This window comes from Manis javanica, chromosome 13 (assembly GCF_040802235.1).
Source record: "Manis javanica isolate MJ-LG chromosome 13, MJ_LKY, whole genome shotgun sequence".
Taxonomy (NCBI): domain Eukaryota; kingdom Metazoa; phylum Chordata; class Mammalia; order Pholidota; family Manidae; genus Manis; species Manis javanica.
This window is the reverse complement of record NC_133168.1, coordinates 54,111,342-54,133,737: the sequence shown is the minus strand read 5'-3', so window position 1 is coordinate 54,133,737 and position 22,396 is coordinate 54,111,342. Positions and strand designations below refer to the sequence as shown.

General features: G+C 34.3%; 1 protein-coding gene across 4 annotated transcripts in view; it reads left to right on the top strand.

Annotated features, from left to right (window-relative positions):
* The first annotated feature begins 566 nt into the window (after nucleotides 1–566).
* Nucleotides 567–22,396, top strand: part of HBS1L (HBS1 like translational GTPase) — an 88,535-nt gene continuing 66,705 nt past the window's right edge. The window contains exons 1-5 of one of the 4 annotated variants that reach the window (XM_017646994.3): nucleotides 567–762; nucleotides 4,159–4,224; nucleotides 11,673–11,801; nucleotides 14,734–14,928; nucleotides 16,149–18,345. In XM_017646994.3, the coding sequence (XP_017502483.2) occupies nucleotides 720–762; nucleotides 4,159–4,224; nucleotides 11,673–11,801; nucleotides 14,734–14,928; nucleotides 16,149–17,647 (1,932 nt within the window). In that variant the 5' untranslated portion in view covers nucleotides 567–719 and the 3' untranslated portion in view covers nucleotides 17,648–18,345. The other 3 variants (XM_017646993.3, XM_073219635.1, XM_073219634.1) reach the window with 3 other exon arrangements.

The following is a 22,396-nucleotide window of genomic DNA, read 5'->3' as shown; positions in this document are numbered from 1 at the left end:
TCTCCTATCCCCATCGTGTATCTCCTATTCAATTCCCCACAATTTACTACTCATAGCCCAAACCCCTTTGTCCTGTCAATTCTTTATGAGTTGACTTTGTCTATAAGGTATAAGCACTCTCTCCTCTGATTACTTCTTTAGGTCTTTATTTTTTTGTGAAGGCTCCCATGTGCATGTAAAGATTTAAACTTCTTTTTCTTCTGTTCATCTGTTTTATGTGAGCTTAATTATTTGATGCCTGTTCTGTGCCTAACTAAGGCTCAAAGATGAAAGCTGGGTAAGACAATGTCCCTGTTCTTATTAAGCACACGTCAGTTTTCAGTAGATTATCAGAAACCAAATTCAGAATATAATCTGGAACTCTGGTGTAGATCAAGAGCCCCGGTAGCAATTTTTGGTCCAAACCAACAAAACGTAGGCGGTGGGATTCCATGCCTTTGAAATTCCCGTCAGTCAACGTGTCCGTGGGCAGGGCCACGTCAAAACGCAACTCCCATGCACTAGAGTGCGCATGAATCTTCCGGAGGAGGGGTATGACCCTGACGGCTTGCCGTCTCACAGTGCGCAGCTAAGACGTCGTGCGTGCGCAGGCGCTCAGCGCAGAGGCCTGCCGGAAGCCAAGATGGCGTATAGGTGTTTTTCAGCCCGCCGTTGGCGCCTTATCAGTATCTGAACCGTGTGTTTTGTAAGGGGCTGTGGCAAACGCCCTCTCCTCCGCGATGGCCCGGCATCGGAATGTCCGAGGCTATAACTACGATGAAGGTAGGTGGCAGGGTCATAGGGGATGTCATTTTCGGTTTCCAGCTGGGCTCCGAGTCCGTTGACATCCACTAGGATCTGTGAGTTCGTCGTTAGTGGTGCCAGGCTGAATTCAGAAGAGGCCGAGTTGGAGAAAATAACAAGACATCTGACTGCCAGCGACTAGCGTTGTTTTAACTTGTGATTTGTGTCCTCTGGGATTGATTTTATTTAGGGCAGGGGAGCTCCTGCACGCTGACATATGGGAAGGACATTTGGTTAGTTGGGATGCGGTGGTATTTAATGCACGTTATCACCTCTCTGATGATTTCCTCCCATGTCGGGTACACAGTTGCTTACTTTTAGCTACTCTCTTCCGTCCCCCTTTCAAAAATACCCACAAAACGTTGCTTATTTGTAAAACACGGTTTGGCTTAAGTCTTACATTAAATTCTTCTGCTGTAGGTATTACATTTACGTGGCAAATCTTTTCTGTTTGTTTCTACATATTTAAAGCAGAATCTGGCTTTGGCAAACTGATTGACCTAAACTTCTCTGAGTTTGAAGTTGAATTGGAAATTTAGGAGACGGTAGAAAAGATGTATGTTATTAAAAAGACCCGAAGAGTAAGTCAGTCAGTCAGATGATCATAAGGTATATACTCAGTTCTTTGTTGATAATGCTCAATATAGAATTTTGAGTTAGGAAAAAGCAGTACTAGAAGATAGGGGACTTTGAAAAGGACTTACTAATTTTTTTTAAATGAAACAAAAATGTGTATATCAACTCCAGGAGTTTAAAGGAGAATTAGTTTAGGGCAAGCACAATATCTCTATGCAGTGGGCAATTATAGGCACCACCAAGCATCATACAAACTAAAATTTTAAACGGATATGAGGGAGTGTAGAAGAGGAATAAAGACCTATTGGTTTGTAAAGTGCAGATCATGTAATGTGCTAGTATATTGGTGGTTATTATGGGCACTCCTAGCAGATTTTTCTAGACCATCAGCGTGCCTTAACCATAGTGGAGAGCAGCTAACATACTGTGCTACATTTGGAGTTTGTGGCCCAGTCAACCTCCTACATGTTTGGTATCTGCTGTTCACTTAAGAATGAAGGCAGTTTTAAGTATTGCTGTGGATGTAAGTATAGCATTTGGACCACTTACCTGAAAAATGGCGTTAGCCTAGGAGATACTGCAGCCGATATGATATAAAAGACATGAATAGGCTTAATTACTACTTACTCATTTCTTTAATAAATACTCAGCATTTCCTCAACCAACATTAATTGAGTGCTTATTCTTCATTAATTGAGTGTGTAGAGTACTGTTCTAAGCTTTGGGGAGTGACGATAAAATGTTTGGGGGAGTCTAAAGGGAGAGATAAACAAGTAACAAATGATCAGAGTATGAAATGCTACAAACGGTGCTCCCAAAGTGCTATGGGAGCTAGGTAAGTGAGAACACCTTATTCAGAATGGTTTGGAGGAGTTTATGTAGACTTTCTGTGAGGAAAGGTTTTCTGGAGGAGAGGTGCTTGGCTTGAGGGAGTGAGTGTAAAATAACATCTCAGATGGGCAACTCCAGACCAGGTTGTCCTGTTGTAATGTTTCTTTGGAACAATTGGTGCCGTCATAACCAAGCTGTTCCTACAGCATAAGAGGTTCATCCCCTTTTCCTGATTATATAAATTCTACTCATATTCCCATTTAAGCTTTCTCTTGTACTCTCAGAATAATTTAAAATTCTCAAAAGTAATATTAACTCCATTGGAGATAAGGTGTTCTCCAAAACCTTCGTTTCATTTTTTTTTAACTCTCACTCTGTTCTCTGTAGTTTGGATTGTTTTACATGACTGCCTTAGCTACTAATTTAAAAGTGTGAGGAAGGCAAAGCTCATACTTTGTTGTTAAATTTATTCCAGTAACTGGCACAGTGCTTTACATGCAGTAAATACTCCAACATTTTGTTGAGGAAAAATCCGAGGAAAGAATTCTTCACAAAGTCCTAGGAAAGAATTCTCTTCATTTTTTTATATTGTGGCACTTTTAGGGTCACTTTCAGGATCGAAAACTTGGCCTCGTGAAAAAAATATTCTTGTCTTTAATATCTAAAAATATTTTTTGTGAATGGCTCGTTTATTTGCTGATAAATTGTTAACCACTCAGAATTGTGATCTAGTATATTATTGAATGTTACACATTTTTGTCCAGTAGTAGCATTTATCTAATTTTTCTTTGCTATAAACGTTTGGTCTCAGCCTTTTCACGTGCTGTTCCTGCTGCATGAATACCCTGAGAAACTAACTGTCCTTTGAAATTGATTTAAATGTATATTCCTGGGGATCTTTTCCTAGCCACCATACTCCCTGTTCTATTTTTGTCTTTCATATGTATGTTCCTAAATCACTGTATTTCTCATATAGCAAAACAAATGTCATATGGTTTTGTTAAATTGCCTATTTTCTTGTCTTGTGTTCCCTGTTAAGTTTTAGGTTTGTAGAGATCTGAAAATGTGCCTGTCACTCACTGTTGTACCCCAAATGTCTCTAATAGTTCCTGGCATAATGTTATTATTTGTCAAATGAATAAATACATTAATGTAAATATATTTATGTTCTTTGTGCATTCTTAATTCTAAGTCGTTTGATTCATTAGTTTACAATAAAACAAGCCTTGCTTCAGTGCCAATCATATGCCAGGTAGCTGTATGAACAAAGACTTGTCCTGAAGGAGCTTACAGTTTCTTGGAGTGAAACAGGTGTAGTGCTCTGAAGACAATCAGCTGAAGGAGCGTGCTAGAGGGTCGCAGGGGGAAGACTGCCCAGAGTGGTCAGGGAAAACTTCTGCAAATGATGACACTGAGCTGGAACCTTAGCTAGGAGAAGGAAGCATGCGTAGGAAGATTTAGTCAGTAGGAGAAAAGGCCAAGCAATTAGCCTGACCATAGTGTGCTCAAGGGAGTTTAGGGTAAGCTGGTTTTTATAGAAGTTACCTAGCTTTATGAAGAAAAAATTATTTTCATGGTCTGATTGTATACCCTGTTCTAGTCAGTTGTATGGAAAATAAATGCTTTGGTTATAGAGGACACTTGCTGAAAAAAATGGGTGGAGGGCTTATTTGAGACTTTAGTTAACACTGGAAAGAGTTCAAGTATATGGTTTTTGGGGTTATTTTTTGATCACATGAAGTGAAAACTAGGAAAAAGTAAAACCCAATTAGCTTAAAAACTCAAGATGTCTTTATATATAGAAAGCCAGTAAATACCTACTTTAGAAGTTTTTTGTAGAGTAGACATTCTAAGTTCCTATAATTTTGATGAACAATTTATTTTGGAGAGAACTCAGATGCTTCCTCATTAATAACTAAAAATAGAAAAAAAACTTGCAAGTTAATTTATCTTGTGTTTTTATTTTAGATTTTGAAGATGATGATCTCTATGGCCAGTCTGTAGAGGATGATTACTGTATTTCGCCATCAACAGGTGAATTCAAAAAAATGATTCTATTTCTATTATTTGGGTATTTAAAATTGTTAAATAAGTATTGTCCTTCTAAGACTACAGTGTTCCATAGACTGTATTATGTAACATTTAAAAAGGTTGTTATATGTCAACTTTTAGAGGTATATAAAATAATTTCCTTACCCATGAATAGAATTTAAAGTTTTGATACCATCATTTAGCATTAAGCAATTTGAAGTAAATTCAGAAACTGTGGTTTTCAATATTATTTGCAACATGCAGTTAATCTAAATTGTACTGAAATGGTTATTTAGTTAATAATGGAAACCTAAAACTTCTGAAGGCAGATGGCAGTTAATTGTATATCCCCAGGAATCTCTTGAATATTAAAAACACTGAGGTGTTTGGATGGATTCCTCTTTATATGGCATTTTAACTTATCTGCTTTTAAACGTAGTTTGGTAAGTAAACCAAACATGTAGCTGAGACTTCTGATGGGCTCCAGAGTGACTAAGAGTGCAGATTCCTGTAGGATTGCACATCAGAGCTGCAGGTACTGTCTTATCTGCCAAAAGATTCTTCCTTGCCACTATATTAAGAACATATTCATATGTTCTTTTTCACCAAAGAAAGGGGCTTTGATTCAGACAGATCTTTCTGTCATAATTTCCATAACAATACATTTGTCTTCAAATTTCAGCCTACTCTGTAAACAGTTGGTTAAAATGCCCTGCTGAATTCTACTATGCCATAAATGGGATACAATTAATATATATGTACAGTTATGTACGGCATAAATATAATACATAAAACTCATTTCTACATTTGAAGGTTTAATTAGCATTTCCGTCAAAGTCCTCCTTGTCTTCAATACCCTGTAGTCAGCTGAGTTGTTCTATAAACCTGTACCTGCTTTAACACTACTTTTAGTCTGTGAGGACCAAATATGTTCCTTCTGACTTTTTAGAATTCCTTTTTCTTTATAAAGGCATGTGTGCTCTAGAAGTTGTCTACTTTTCTACTCTTCCTGTCATCTTTTTTCCTGTTAACTTGTTACTCTGAAATGTATCTAGCTCTTTATTTGTTCTTTCCTCATTTAGCCAAACTAATAAGGGCCTTTTCTCTCTTCCTTTAATGTTACATTGTTGTCAGTCAGGATACTGTTAGGAAATGGAAATTAAACCAGTTGTTTTGCCAGAGAGAAGTGAATATAAAAAGTTGTTAACTAAACAAAAATATGTAAAAATATATACATACATGTATAATATATATGTGTGTATGCAACACACACACATATACATATACATATATATATATATATATAAAACAACATGCCCCTCCCTAAATGTGTAACAAAAAAAAATGCAAAAAGGGCAGCTAAAATACCAAGGAGCTAGTAACTTCAGGGAGCATTTACCATCTCTAGTTCCTAGGGGCAATAAATGGACAAGGTTGAAACCAACCTTTTAAAACTTGTGCAGGGACTTCTTAGAGCTGGGACCTGTGATGAGAGGATTTTGCTCTATTGAGTTGCTTGTAATGTTCAGAGGAGGGACTGTGGAGGTAGGACTCAGACCTCTGAGGAAGGGGACACTGCATGACTGGTACTGTGTCTCTGAAGGACCTTATAAAGCTATGATTCAGCCTTTGAAGAGGGAATTAGTCGGCAGGCTGGTCATGGTGTGTGTGGGATGTGGTGTTGGGAGGGCATGTTGAAGCTGGTTCCGGGAGTTTTGGAAAAACTGCAGACTGATATTGCTGTTACTGGAACAAACTGCCTCTGCGAGGTGAAGTGTTGCTGAGATGATGGTGACTGGAAAAGACAAAAGGAAAGGGGCCTCCAGCCTTCTAGTCTTCCTTTAGCATCTTTCTGTTGGCTGTTCCTAAAGGGGAACCTGCTGTCAAAGAACAAATGTGCTTTGCAGAGACTTCAACCCCAGTATTACAAAGCAAAATAATGAAGTTTGTGTTAGAAGCCCAGAGGTGGGTTAATCAGCATTCTTTTAAAGCTCCTTATTCCAGGATTCAAAAGACCGTATTTTGCAAGGAATAGGGATAAAGGAAATGTCACTTTTCCCAAGGAACATCACAGGCATTTGCCATTTGCAGCATGTTAAAAACTTTATCCCTTTTGGGCTCCTACAATTCACCACCCCATTCGACTAGGTGACAAAGTGATGTAGCATTAACTTCATCACTTCACTATGAGTGCAGTAGAGAGCATGGCATGTTCATGAAACTGAGGAGATGATGTTGGTGTGATAATTAGATTTGAGTTTAAAAAAAAAGTCTCTTCTATGTAATGGGGACTGGATTGAAGGCAGTCCAAGAGTGGATGTAGGTAGTTAGGAAACTTACACTAATCTAGAGATGAGGTTATTTTAGGAATGTTCTAAAAATGTGGTCCATATACCATTACCATCACTTGAGAATTTGTTAGAAACGTAATTCTTGGCCCACACAAGAGTCAAAAACTCATGGGGCACAGCTACTGTTTTAACAAGCCCTTCAGGGTTTGAGAACCATTTGTTTAGGACAAAGGTGGAGTGTTGGATTTGGAAATAGAATCAAGAGATAATTACAGGAGTTAAGATCTACAGGACTTGGAAGTAGTTGAATATGGGTGGAAGGGTGGAAATCTTCATAAACAGAGAGACTACTGAAAGACATCTTAATAGTGCAGGTTAACACTTTCATTTATCTAGCTTTATCTGGGTAAATCATGCTTAATCTTGAGTAATGAGCTAACATTACACAAGGTCAGGCATTTTGAGGGTGTTTTTCTGAGATTCGCATTTGTGGTCTACAGTTCTTGAGGTCAGAGTTTAACCCTCTTGTCACTCAGCAGTTGATGTGTATCATCCATGTGTTTCATATTTAGGGCAATCTGACTCTGAGAGTTACTTTTGTACACACCGAGAAGTAAACTGACATTATCAAACCAGAAGATAGTTAAATGGTTTTGAAGTTTTTTCTTTGATGGTATTTTTAAGAAAACAATGTTCTGGGTTTTTTTATTTTTCAAAACATGTATAAAATAGCAGTAATGTCAGATCAGAAACTTATTTTTCCTCTATTGATATGTTTTCCAAGTGATATTCAATACAAATGAGTAGGTTTAGAAGGATACTTGAGGTTCTTAAGCAAGTGACTTTATTAATTAATATGAATTTCTCTCCAAAATTCATCAGCACATTTTTTTTTGAACTCTACCAAGCAGAATTTTCCTGATGGAAAGTATTTCTAAATGTTACTGCTTTTTTTTCATTTAGAAAGATAGATATTAAATATTGAACATATGTTAAAGAGCTGGAGATAACAAAAAGAGCCTTATATATAAAACTTTTTTTGAATAGTTATGATTTTGTTTCAACTAATATGATTAGAAGTGTTAAAGGACAAACTAACACATATTAGATTTTTTTGGAATTTACTTTAGCGAACACTAATTTGAGTCAGGCAGCTCCAGTTTGGAAGTGATTAGGAGTGCTCCACTGACAGGAGCAAGGGGCAGGGTTTTTTATTATTATTATTATTATTTTTTTATTTTGGTATCATTAATCTACAATTACATGAAGAACATTATGTTTACTAGACTCCCCCCTTCACCAAGTCCCCCCCACATACCCCTTCACAGTCACTGTCCATCAGTGTAGTAAGATGCTATAAAATCACTACTTGTCTTCTCTGTATTGTAGAGGGGGCAGGGTTTTTATAGAGAAGACAGGAAGCAAGGCAAGGAAATTATTTGATTGGCTGTTAACTTACAGGAGTTAAATTATTTGGGAAAGCCTAGTTGGTTTTTTGAGATGTTCTTAATTGTGCATTGACTCTGGCTTAATTTTTTGTTTGTGATCAAGGCATTAGAGCCTCTTCAGTCTCATGGCCTCCTTATATGATTAACAGTAATCCTCATTCAGTCCATTCCAGTTTGAAGCCTTTGTTGAGCATCTTTTCACATGTGAGAAAAGCCCTCTTTTAATACATTTATAAATATGGTGTAAGGCCACTTGTTAAAAGTCCCATTCAAATGGCATGCTATAGTAGGATGGTGGGTAAAGAAATAGTCATGCTGAAGGAGTCTGGGAAGGCTTTTGGAAGAGGTGGTTCATTGGGAGTGAGAATGACATCCTAGGTAGAAGAAACAGAAGTGCCTGAACAGTGGCTTCTACATGAGGCTTGTTGGGAGCACTCACATAATTAATGCAGTTGCAGCAGGAACAGGACTAAGAAAGGAAATATGAGCCAAATAGTGGAAGTAGTTTTCAATTTTAGGTGTACAGTATTTGCTTTGAAGGTTTTTGATTAAGATGGTAGTATTTTAGCAAAGTAACAGATAACGGTGTAGAAAGTGAACTACAGGGGAAATTTGTAGACCAGTGTTTGCTAACCTTCCTTGATGATACCTATCAGCTGGGAGTGATTTTAAAAATACAGATTTCCTGCCGTTTCAACACCACTACATCAGAATCTCCAGGGGAAGAAGCCAGAAAGCTGTATCTTCAGTGAGTGACTCACATGGTTTTTATTTAAGGTCTTTAGGACACACCTTTAGGCAGTTTCAGCAGTCAGGTTTTGAATTCTTTGAATGTTTATATTTATTAAAATGCCTTACATTTTCAAAATCACTATGGGTATATAATTTTTCAGAAAGCATTCCCATGAAGTTTGTGATTTAAATTTTTCGAAAAGAATAGCAGTTTATATTTCTTTCTCTCTATTGCTTTTCCTTCACTCTTCTTCTTGTATTTGTTGCTTTAGGGGCTCTCATTTCAAGTTCAAAGATTTGTTTTTTTTTTTCCTCCTCTTAGTAGCTATTTACCCTCTGGAATCTTTTTGTACCTTTCTTTTCCCTCTGCACTCACCAGCAGATCCAGTCATCACTACTTCCAAGACAATGGCCACAGTATAGGTTTCTGAGTTGGATTGTGTGGAGTAAGGGATAGGGCCCCCTCACCCCGCCAGGGAAAAAAAAAGCTTCTAGGAGGTTAAGTAGAAGTCTGGACATTGACAATTTCCATTTCCCAGTGAATATTTCCTAAGTTAAAATTTTCAAGGGAAGTATCTGATTTCCTGTTTCATTTAATTTTTTATTTGTCTTAGCTTTTTGTTCACAGTTTAGAGCTGTGAGAGGAAGTTGGGGAAAGTGTATTTGTTACTTTTAGGAGTAATTGAATAGTTTATTACAGCTGGGAAAAAAATTTATAAATAACCAGGCACAAAACAACCCAATTTACGTTTCTCAATATTACCACATATTATTCAATCTAAGATGCCACAGATTGTAAGATAGATCATTATTGTATGTACCACTTAAGAAAAATCAGCTGTAGGTCTAAGTATTACATAATGCTAAGATGCAGTTTGTAAGACACATCCCTCATTCTGAGATTTTTAATGTGAAAACAGTGGTCGTTTTAGAGAATCTATGAAATAGGGTGTCTCTTCTACTTAACCATGCTGACTTTATAATAGAAGTATTTATTCTCCTTACACAAGAGGAGTAGAAATATGGATACACACACACACACACACACATACACACACAACATATGTGTATTCTTGAGAAACTTTATGGTCTTCAGTTATATACTAAAAGTAACAGAAATTTGGGTAAAAAAATAAGATTATGACAGACCACTCAACTTGTAAAGTACTAACCAGAACAGTAATCATCTTAATAAAAATGCTTCCCCATTGAAAATATACATTAACTTCCTAATAAAGAAATATTCCAATAAGTATAGGAATTATATTAAAAAAAAGGTAAAAGCTTGATAGAGGTATAAGAAAATGTTGAAATTAACAAGTAATGTTGCAAAGGCAAAATGCTCACAGATCATGGAGATGTGAGCAGTAAGCATGCATGACATAGGATGCACGGTCATGCTGAATCAATAGGAAGAGTGTAGGGCTCTCTGGCATTATGATACATTTACAATTATAATATTCTATAGTTTTGTTGTTGTGGGACTTTATATCTGCTGTTACTATGTGATGATGCAAAACATTGGGGTGTTGGGGGAAAAAAATCTCATCAACCAAAGCAACCTGAATGTTATACCCTCATTATTCCCTGATTTACCATTTAGCATGAGCTAGTTTGTGTTAAGGAAATGTGCATTATAGCAGAATAGATTGAATTTTCTCAAGTACCCTGTATTTTTCTTATTCTTTTCTCCTTGTTAAAGATGTCTTCCACCTCTTCCTCAGTTTGTCTGATGTTCTTACCTCCTTATTATAACTGCTTCAGTCTTCAGTGATTACCTAATCTTCTGAGCTTCTGCAGCACTTGTTACCTTTACTATTCATTTGACTTTTTAAGTATGTCATTACATTTTTCTTCTTTGCCTTCCCTGCTAATCTGTAAGACCATCATTATATACTATGAATAGATAGCACTTACGCCATGGCCTTCTAAGTATAGGTGTTACACACAGTCATAGTATTATCTACTGTCTGTATATACATTATCTGTATTTTTTGAATGTCGTTAGTTTCCCTTACTGCATAGATAGTGCCTTCCTGAAAACATGTACAAAAGCCAAATGTGGGAATGAATGCTAAGCTATAGACTTAAATGTCAGGTGCTTTTCCTGAAAGCTAAATAATGTAAAATCCCTAATAACATCTAGCCTTTAGAAAACTGTGTTGATACTTCTGTCCTTCTTAACTTACTCTTTAATTTTATTCCTTCCCAATTGAACACAGTGTCCAGGAACTGAGTTCAGTGGACATCCAGTTGATGTGGAAGAGTTGACACTTTGGGCATGAGTGATTTTCTCCTTTTTTGCTCTCTTTTATTTTTTATATGCTACTCAGGCATATATAGTGGGCACTTTCATATTTTGTCTTTCCTCTTTTTAATTGAATATATAATAACTAGTTATATATTGAGCGATGATAGTGCCTACACTGCAGAGGAGCACAGACTGATGTCTGGAAGTCACTTAGGTATATGATGCTAGTATACAGTGTAGGCTTTAAATTATGAGTTGTTCAAAAGTTAAGACCTGTGATTTCGGTCAACTTTAGGGTTCATGGAAAGTAAAAATTAACCTAGTCTTTTTCTAGTATTTTCTTAATTAAGCAAGTAAGTTTGATATGAAGTTTGAAATACTTGTTCTACAGAAAAGAAGATTTCAGGGAAGACAGAGAAGCAGGCAGAGATAGACACAAGGAAAAGTAGTTTTTGAGAACTGGAGAAAATAAGCTTGGGGGATGGTTTTGGAGATAGGAAAGAAGGAAGACAGTTGTGAGAGGCTAATGAACAGTAAGGATGTCTAGGCGGGATTTGGGGTGTGACACATTTTGTGTTTGTTTTTGTTTCTATCCCCTATAGAATGTGGGTAAATGGCTGTAGGTAGTAGTCAGAATCTTTAATTTTTACTTTGACTTTTGTGGGGGAAATAAAAGCTAATGGGCAATGGCTGTACTATATAGCCTTCTTCAATCATTTTATATTCTAGCTGCTCAGTTTATTTACTCACGACGGGACAAGCCTTCAGTTGTTGAACCTGCAGAAGGATATGATTATGAAGATCAGAAAGACTCCTCCAGTTCTCTTTTGAACCATCAGCTAAGTGGAATTGATCAAGGTATAATAACAAATAGTCTATTTTTTATCTGCAAATGACTAATAATCAGTATTCCAAAATTAATTTTATTGTAATTGTTCATAATAGTTATTTTGTATAGTAATGGTGCAAATGTATATTTTCAAGGAAAATTTACATTTTGTTAAGTATACTTTGTGAGGAGTTAAACTATACAGTATGTTTAACTGTATAGTTGAAAAATTGTGTGACTCTTAGTAACTGGAATTTTTTTTTATTTTGGTATCATTAATCTACAATTACATGAGGAACATTATGTTTACTAGACTCTCCCCTTCACCAAGTCCCCCCAACAAAGCCCATTACAGTCACTGTCCATCAGCGTAGTAAGATGCTGTAGAATCACTACTTGTCTTCTCTGTAACTGGAATTTTTGATTAAAATTTATAGAGGAGTTGCTATATAAACTCCTCATTTGTTTTCTTTTTATCTGTATAGTTTACGATCATTTCCTTACCAAACAATAGGTCTCAGGAGGCTGGTGTTTTTTAAAATTTTAAGTCCAAGATCCACACACTGCTAAACAAGTATGCTGATTGGTCATATCCATGTAAATAAAGTTTCAAGATAGAACTCATGAATAGTAATGATATTGCTTCTTTTCAATTCTTAAACATTTTAACAAAGATACTTGTATTTGGCTTTCCTCTTTGTAAATACATTTCAAATGTGACATTGTTTCCAACATTAAGCCGTAGATTTGACAAACAATGTAGCAGAACTAAAATGGTCAGTTATAACAGTAATGCCTCTGTTGGTAGTGGGCAAGGGTGAGCAGATTTGCTCATTCTCTGGAGTGTGGCTTTGTTCTAAAAATGTTTCTAGATTGAAACATGATAATAATTTGAAAACAGAAAGAGGAAATACATGAATTTGACAGCTGATCTTTGAATAAATCAGTAAAATATTTATCAGCTGCTAACCAAATCAAGAAAAATGAAGAGAAAGCACAAATACATGAAATTAGAAGGCAGAAAGGGAAATAACACGTATAGAATAAAAACACAACTCTGCAAATATATTTGACAGTTTAGTAAAACTTTATAGAGGAATTGCTATATAAACTCCTCAATAGTATTTGATTATATTTTTAAAGAGTTATGGTTGTCATTGTGGGGTGAGAGGTAAGAATAGAGAAGATGACTTGTATTTTTTCTGCTATGCCTGAGCATGATTAAGGAGGTGTAAAATTCAGTTATGTTTGGGAATGAAAGTTAATCATTCCCACCTGACATATGTATTTGTATGATCACAACAATAATGATTATAGCTAACTTTTACTAAATCCTTTCCAGGTACTTTTCTAAATGTACTTTTCTAAATTTCCTTGTTTTGTGACATATTTGTATTAGATTATCTTGCCTATATTTAAATAATTATTTTTTAAATAACTAAAAAGGAAAGAATGGAAAAAGCATCAAATTCTTTTTAAAAAGTTGTTATTCCTTATTCAACATACAAAGATGTAAAATGCAATATAAATTGCAGGTAGTAACATATTTAATCTCCATACCTTATCAGGTAGGCCAGTTATTGTCCTCGTTTTACAGGAGAGGAAAATGAGACAGAGAGAAGTAACTTGGCAGATTTTGCACCAGCTAGTAAATTTTATTAAGTTATGAACTAAGACAGCCTGATCGCATATTTCCCCTCTTTGAGTTTTTATAGAAAACAGTTGCTGTAATTAATTAGAAGAGACCCTGATGTTAGCTATACTGAATATTCTGTTCCAGTTTCAATAATTCATGTATTTATGAAATAGATATAATTTTCCAAGCATAGCTTATTACCCTAAAATTAATCTTGGTCTCAAGAAAGCAAGTTACCCAAATATTTGAGGAATTATTTTTTAAATAACTAAAAAGGAAAGAATGGAAAAAGCATCAAATTCTTCTTAAAAAGTTGTTATTCCTTGTTCAACATACAAAGATGTAAAATGCAATATAAATTGCATACTTTGAGATGTTTTCATGGAGTACGAAGTCTGAAAACCTGAGTTTTATTTTGATTACTGCTTAGTAATACAGTGATTTTCAACCATTTTATCTTTATAAATTGTAATTTACCTGATTTATCTAGGTCATAGAGTTATTTTTAAGGTTTACAAGAGATACATATGTGTATATGTGTGTGTGTGTATTTTGAAAATTGTCAAGTGCTCTACCAATATGAATTTATGTATTTATTCATTTTTATCAGTGGCCTCTAGGTACCAGGTACTCATTTAATATCTAGGGATGTAAAGCCTTTGCTGTCATGGAATCTACATCATTAATAAATAATATTAGTAATTACTTTTTATAATAATGTAGTCGTCAGAAAATAAAAATCCTTAAAGATTTGAGGCTTTCAGATTTAAATTTTTTATTTTTAAAATGAATCCATTCTCCCCTTAATCTACGGAATTTCCTTGTTTTGTGACATATTTATATTAGATTATCTTGCCTATATTTAAAGAGTTACCAAGGATGATTTTAGCTAGCTGGGGAAAACTAAAGTTAGCCCAAAAGAAAACTAGTAATTTAAGAAATTAAGAAATACATTTAGTGATTAACAAGTTAAGAATATTGCTGTATCTATCCCTCCCTTTGTACACATGCAAACAATGGTCAGTGCAGACATCATTATCATTGACTGAAAATAGATATTAGTGTATACAATTTATTCTTTTTTTAAGTACCGTTTGTTAGTATAATTATTAACTACAGTGATTTCTTAATGAAACTGTTCCTATGATGAGGGAAGAGGTATATTGTAGATAAAAATATAACCATTTCTTACAAATAATTTTTGCCAAGGAAAAGGAGAATTGGACATCCTGCTGTAGTTTCAAACCTTATTTTCACTTTTGAAGATTGAGGGTTCTTTAACACCACCTTTTAGTACAGCTTTTAATTATTGCTGTCTGTTCTAGCTCGTCTTTATTCATGCCTTGATCACATGAGAGAGGTACTTGGAGATGCTGTGCCAGATGATATTTTGATTGAAGCAGTTCTGAAGAACAAGTTTGATGTGCAGAAGGCTTTGTCAGTGGTTCTGGAGCAAGATAAAACACAGAATTTGAAGGTCAAGAAGGAGGGAGCAATGTCTAAAGGAAAGACAGCAAAAGGTATGCTTTTACCTGTTCTCTTTTAGTTGTCTTACAGTTAATGCTTTAAGAGCCTTTAATTTGAGCTGTTAAGAAGAATGAGCAGAACATTTATGTTGTAACTCTTGATTATTATCAGTTGATTTTCTAGTTTGAATTTTTAAACTGAGTACTGTGTTCTCTTCCTTCTGTTTTCTGTTAAAGCCTGTTTTTTGGTAATTTCTCTGTTTTAAAAACTAACAGAAATAGGGGAAATAAAAAAGATAAAAACAAGACAAGAAACTTCTTGTTTCTTGTTAGTAACTTAGAGAGCTTTTTAATTAATGTTTTTTAACTCTAATGGGTCAGGAGATGGAAATTAGTATCCAGCTAATTAGTGCCAAAAAATACCTTTATGCTTATAGCATTTCTAAATGTAATTTAGTTTTTTTTAAATATCACAAGTATCATATTATTCTTGGATTTCATAACCAGATCTTTAATTTTAAGAATGTAGAATTAGGGGTGAAATTTGGAATTTAGTCAACATAAGAAGGGAGCTGATAGACCTTTATGTGAATTGATATGATTTCTGTCAGGAACATTGTGATTTGTTCATTGGGTTGGTATTTCCTGTAACCTGAGGGCTAGATTTTTGCCACAACAAAGTTGTATATAGTCTGTCACTGTGAAATAAGGGTGGTTTTCATTTTCTATTTAAATTTTTCTCAATTTTTTATTTAAGTTTTTTAAAATTTTGGTAGGGGAAATGTCCTTTTAACTAGTATGAGTCTTTAATATGTCATATATATTGGTAGTTTATCCCAATCATGGTAGAAATTATAGAATATTATTGGTTTGCTTGTTTTTAATACACTAAAAATAGAGAAGGTGGACCTAGTTCTTTCCAATTTTTTTTTACATGTTTTTGAATTTGAAATAATACTGATTGTAAGCTAAGTATGCTAAAATCTCACATTATAAAATTTGTGAAAATTAGAACATTGACTAACTTGGTGCTTATGTTTAAGTGAACAAAGTATGAAGGTCACTTTAGATGGTAAAAGGAAGGTAAAATTCCCTTATTGTTTTTTAGAGTGTTTACTTTTTATTAATGATCAAGTATCACTTTATTCATGTCATAATCAAAAGAAACATTTAGTAATTAAATGCCTCATTTCATGTTTCCTTTTGGTTGCTGTGACTGTCTTCTGCATATGTCAACCTATTCATCTGAAAATTAATGGCTCTTGTAAGGTAAGGAGTCTTATTATCTTCCTCTGAAGTTTCAGCTGATAATGTTCAAAACTCTTGTCCACAATCCACAAACCATTTGGATTGCAATTGCAAACCCTATAGTTTTTCTGACACAGTAGCAAAATATGGATTATACTGTAATTCCTCAGTTGTACCAAGTCACTATTTACACCTTAAAAAAAAGAAACTTGATAGACCTAAAAGTGAAAAGAAACTAGAATCATGTAAGTTAACAAAAGAGCCATTACTAGGTGACTTAATTGATGATATGCCAAGAGATTCTTATAAAAGTCAGCCTTCAGAAAGATTATTTTCCACAGATAGTCTGGAAAGTCTACTTTCAAAGAGTCTAGATGCTGATTTGTTAAGACCTAATGCATCTGAATGTTTTTCTGAAGATGATTCTGCTTTCAAAGGAATACCAGATTTAAAATCCTTAATGATAAAGAATACAACACCTAAAAGCTCATTATTTATTCAAAATAATTCACTACCTGATTTGAAAAACATTCCAGTACAAAACAGCTTAGGAAGTGTAAATAAACCTTTGCTCGTAACTAGCTCATTGGAGAGTACAGTTCTTGATAATTTAAATGCTAGTAAAATGACTGAAGATGTAAGTGTTTCTTCAGTTGAACAAAGTACCAAGAATTTCATTTTAAAAAATGACAATTCACAGTTTTCCCAGTGTGAAAGTCAATCCCTAGCTGAACTCTTGTCCTCAATCCACAAACCATTTGTGTTTCAGGAACACAAAGAAAACAATCCAAGCCAGTGCTTTACTTTATCTGATCTTTGTAACCAGTCATCTACCAGTTTCACAGATCTAAGTTTGGGAGCCTTTCCCCTGTCACAGCTAGCAAATCACTATCAATCTTCGACTGGAGTATCAGAATTAACAGGATCTCTCTCATCTTTGGCATTTCATAAAGCTTCTCCTTCAGAAGACCTTGAGAATTTGTCACTTTCTGATTTGATTGCAGAAACGATTGATATAGACAACTCTCAGATCAAGAAAGAGCCCTTTAAACTCAATTTATCTGAAATGAGGTCACCTGGAATAGATTCAAATATTGATCTTAGTGTCCTTATAAAATCCCCAGATTTTGTTCCAAAGCCTGTTGTAGACCAATCAGTTGCTCCAACACCTGAAACAAAAATTCTAAGTTTGAAGTTAGGGAAAAATTCCAATTCTGCTAAGGATAGTAAGAAAAACAATAAAGGCTCTCTGACCAGGAATCCACCTTTCTCTCTCTCTTGGACCAAGGCCCTTGCTGCTAGACCTTCAGCTTTTGCTTCAACACTATGTCTTCGTTACCCATTGAAAAGCTGCAAGCGACGTACCCTTGACATCTATAAGACTTTTCTTTATAGTAGACAAGTTCAAGATATAAAGGACAAAGAAATAAGTCCTCTTATAGCTATAACACCATTTGACTTCAAATCAGCATCTCCTGATGACATTGTAAAAGCCAATCAAAAGAAAGCTTTTACTAGAGAATAGTAACTAAAGGAAAACTTAGTAACTGTTGTAGAGCTTTTTAAATTAATTTAAAGTCTTTATAGGATTACTTTATATTATAGATTTAAGTTGTGATTTTTATATTAAAATTGTCTTAAGTTAGTTGGTAACTTTAGTTGGTAAGTATTTTTGCACTGAAAACTTTTTTACTCTATCTTTTAGTGATAACTGGCTTTATTTAAGTTGATAGCCTATAATAGGTATATGTTTACAAAATGCAAATGGAACTTGATATTATGAAATCAGACCTCAGATATTTTTGTTTACAGCATTCAATTTATAAATTTTTACAATGGAACATTTTCTTTCATAAAATATTTTTGTGCTGTGTTCTTAAATAGAAATGCCGCCACTTGGGCTTATTATAGTTCTGTGATGAAGATTTTTCTAATGATATGTGGCATAGCATAACAGACATAATTATATTTTAAAATAGTGATATCATTCCCAGTTTCATTATTTTTCTGTGAAAATTTTCTATTAGAAAATCTTAAAATTCCTGACTTTTAAGAATACTGTGAGGTTGTTGAAATTCATTTTTGATGATAATAAAATGAAAATCCCTCAAGGGACCATGTAAATATTGAAGTTGGATTAATACATAAATTATTTTTATACATTTTCAAAACCCTTTGTCCTAAATGCATACTTTCAAATAAATATATAGAAAGTGTTTTCAAGTATGGTTGCATGTTCATTGAGTAGATAATTTTATCATATCTCTTTTTTTACTGTAAGTAATGAAACATGGACTTTTCGTCTTTACTACTGACAGCTTTGTATGCTACAGTGACTAAGTTTCAGCAATGGCAGACCAAGTAAGAACTCTTCTAGTCAGTAGAACAAGTATGTAATTCATCCCTCAAAGAGCAGAGGTCCTCAACCAGCAATCAGAATCATTAGGGGAATTTTTTTGTGGCTTTACTCCAGACATGGTGAATCAGTCTGAGGGATGCCATTTGGGAATGTGTATTTTTCCAGGTGGTTCTGATGTGTTACTTCTACTTGAGGACTACTGCCTTGGAGAAAGGAATCAGAACAAAAGGAATTATAAATGCTAAGAATAACATCTGACCCATGGAATTTATATTTTCTAGTAATCAGGAATACCGAGGAAAATTGCAAATTAGGAATTAATTATGGTCTTTTGCATAAGAAGATGCTGATATTATATTATTAGTATATCTTGCAGGGAAAAAAATTGTATCTAAAATGTTATTTCTTAATGAAAATAAAATAGCTGGCCTTTTCCGAGTAAAGAAATATTTTTCTCTGGCAGCTACTTCACTGGGCTTTTGATAATTTTTTTTTCTGGTATTTCTTGTTTCTGTTTATTTTCAGAATGGCATTCCAGTATTTTTAGCTGTGCATGATGTTTGTATATCCATATGTGTTTTGGTGGGAAAATTTAAGCTAGCATTATGTTTTCATTGTTCTTGAACAAATACTTTTTGTGATACCTTCAGGTTTTGTTTTGAATTGCATATTTCAGCGCACATTATAAAGATGTTTAAGAGATATAAATCCCAAGTTATATTTTATGATCAATTTTAAAGTTTTAAGGTTTATGATCAGCTGCTGATTTTGTTTTCTAGTCTTATACTTTGGTCATACATTTTAATAATTTTAACTATTAGTATATAACTCGTCAACTAGATTTATATATGGGTGTTCTCCCACTTAAAACGGAATTGTTTCTAATAGTTTGTTTGGAACTGACAGTAGTTCCTGATTAAGTGCTGCACAAGTGATGCACTTTACACATGAATGTTCAGATACTTAATTTAACCTATACTGAGGTTGAACAGTTGTGCTGTTATTTTACTTTCTTTTTTAACAAAATTTTCATGTGGAAATACCATACTTTGTAAGCCCATATAATAGATCTTGTACAGTGAACTAGATCTTCCTTTGGCTAATTAGGATTTTAAACTCCATTTATGAGATAAATTCTTTAGGGAAAATAATTGTATATTACAGGGTGATAGCAAAGGCAACACTTATTAAGTGAACCTCTCTTTCATTTATCATGGCTACTGGTCTTTCAGGCTTCTGCATGGCATGTACTTGCCTTGTTGACTAAGGAAGTGTCATAGTCTCTGAGATTCAGAGGTAGAAACAAGAAAACCCTGTCTCTTCCACCCTTGGCCATTGGCTCTTGGTAAAGAGACAAGTGTATGCCTATTCTGATGCACTTCTAGTGCCAACGATTACTTGCATTAAGCCCATATTCTGTACTAACTACTGTTTATTGACAGACCGCTGTCGTGGTAGCTCAGGTAAAGTGCTTTCGGTTTATTTTCCAGTTCAAGTATCAATTTTGAGGTGCAAGTCCCATTTTTATTTGTGTTTTGTTCAGGTGCATCAATAATTTAGTAATAAAAATCATATTGTAATTACATTCTAACTGATTTAAAATATAAAAGACATTCAAAATAACTATTTTTACTCCTTTTCTGATTTTTAAAAGAGCTGATTTTCATGGGTATTTTATCCTTTTGTGTTATAAAGGCTTTGGGTGTTTTTTTTCTGTTGTTGCTACAGTTCTTTGAAGTGTCAAGAACTAGGGTTTTACTTCTGTACAGAACACTTGGGTTAACTTTTCTTTCTTTTTTGTTTTAACCTTTTTCCTATTTCCTATTTACTAAACTGGCATTCTAACCACTTTTCCTCCCTTTGGTTTTTAATTCTCCTTTCTTGAACTTTTATCTCACTCTTTTCCTTCTCACATAAGTAGTAGTAACTATTCCCATTGTGTTATATTTAATTTTTAGTGTTTAGTGGGAGATCATGCAGCTGATTGTCAGCACACCAAGAATAAAACTAGTACAGTGCTTTTCTTTGTATATAAAAGGAAGCACTGTTAAGATAAACACAGTTAAGAGAAAAATAGTGGGTTCTTGCATGATTATTTACTTTTTAAACTGACCCTGAATTTAAATGTGGACCATTGCAAATAAATAAGTACAATTAAATATTGAGGAAGAACTGTGTATCAACAAGTTTTTTGTTTTGTGTTCACACAAGTATCTATTAGGTTATAATATCATTTTGTAGTAGCCTAGAAATTGTTTTCTATTATTTATATAAATAATAATGACTAGACAGGGGAGAAATTGATAATTTCTTTACTAGTTTTCTTTTTTAACTTTGTAAGACTCAGTGTATGCAGTTGTATATTACAATTTTTAGGGTGAAAAGGCTTGTTACACTTTGCATATATAAATACACATTTCTGTAAAAGCTACATTGAAATAAATTACAGTTAATGAGGTTTTCTGAAGTCAAGTTTGAAAACATCACAATTTATCCATTAGGTTTTTTTATGTAAGGTTGATATTTCAGAATGGTATTTTAATAATTTATGTTGTATGTATTGCTTTATGTCCCTGTATACAAATTAAAAAATAAGCTACCTTGTTGTGAAGAATTTCTTCTGAGGTATTTGTTATTTAGAATTCTTGCTTTCCCAAAAGTAACATTTTATGTATTTTTGTTTTTGAGGACTCATACAGAAACAGTGTTAAAGTATAGGTTATGGTGAATTTGGCAAAGATGGCAGTGGAAGGTAAAGGGATTGAAGAAGTTCACATTTCTGATGTTGACATGCCTGGTTTATATTATTAGACTTATAGGGTAGCACCATTTTCATTGCAGGTGATACACCAGGATGAACAAAGACACAATTCTTACCTGGCCAGGGATATGGGTTCTTAAACACATAATTATATTTACTGCAGTGGGGTTTATGTAACAGTATACTCTCCAAAGCAGACATCTTTGCCTTGCTCATCTAAGCAGCCACTTACCCCATTTCCTATTTGTTAGTAGTATCACCATCATCCAGTGGATTAAGCCAGAAACCTAGCTACCATCATCCTTTATTTCTGTCCTCACTTCTTATTACTGAGTACGAGTCCTGTTTTTCTTTCTGCTTTACAAATAAGTAAACACGTATGTGTATTTATATATACAATTCATTGTTATTTGTGGTAGTTATGTTTTATAAAGCCATTAGTGGACACTGAATGAAATATGCAGATTCTGAACCATTGCTCCTACAGGAAATAAAGTTGACCCTTGAACAACGCAGGTTTGAACTACATGGGTTCACTTATATACAGACTTTTTTCAGTAAATACATTGGAAAAGATTTTTGAGATTTGCAACAATTTAAAAAAACGTTTTCTTTTCCCCAGCTTACTTTGTTGTAAGTGTACACTCTATTCATACACAGTGTATCACTTAATTGACTGTTTTAAGTTATTAGTAAGGCTTCCAATCAGCAGTAGAACATTAGTAGTTAAGTTTTCTGAGGCTGAAATTGTGTGTGAATTTTCGTCCGTGTGTGGGTTGGGAGTGAGCAGTAGTGCACCAACCCTTAAACATTGTTCAAGGGTCAGCTCTACAGGCTTAGGTTTCTGTGATCCTCTGGTCACAACATTTTTCAATCAATCAATACAGACCTTATTTTATGTAATTGTGTAAAGACACTTTACTTAATATACATTATTTATGTATTATTATTCATTAACATTGAACTTAAATGGCCAATAGCCTTGTAAGTTATGTCTGAACAAAGCTTATCTATGTCTTTTATTCGTAAGGCACATCACAGCTGGCTGGTACTTGTGACATCGTGTTTCAGTACTTCTCTTGGGGACCATTTTAAACAACTGAATGACAAACTAAAATCACAGCACTAGGTAGATCATGAAGGAGAGTTGTTTG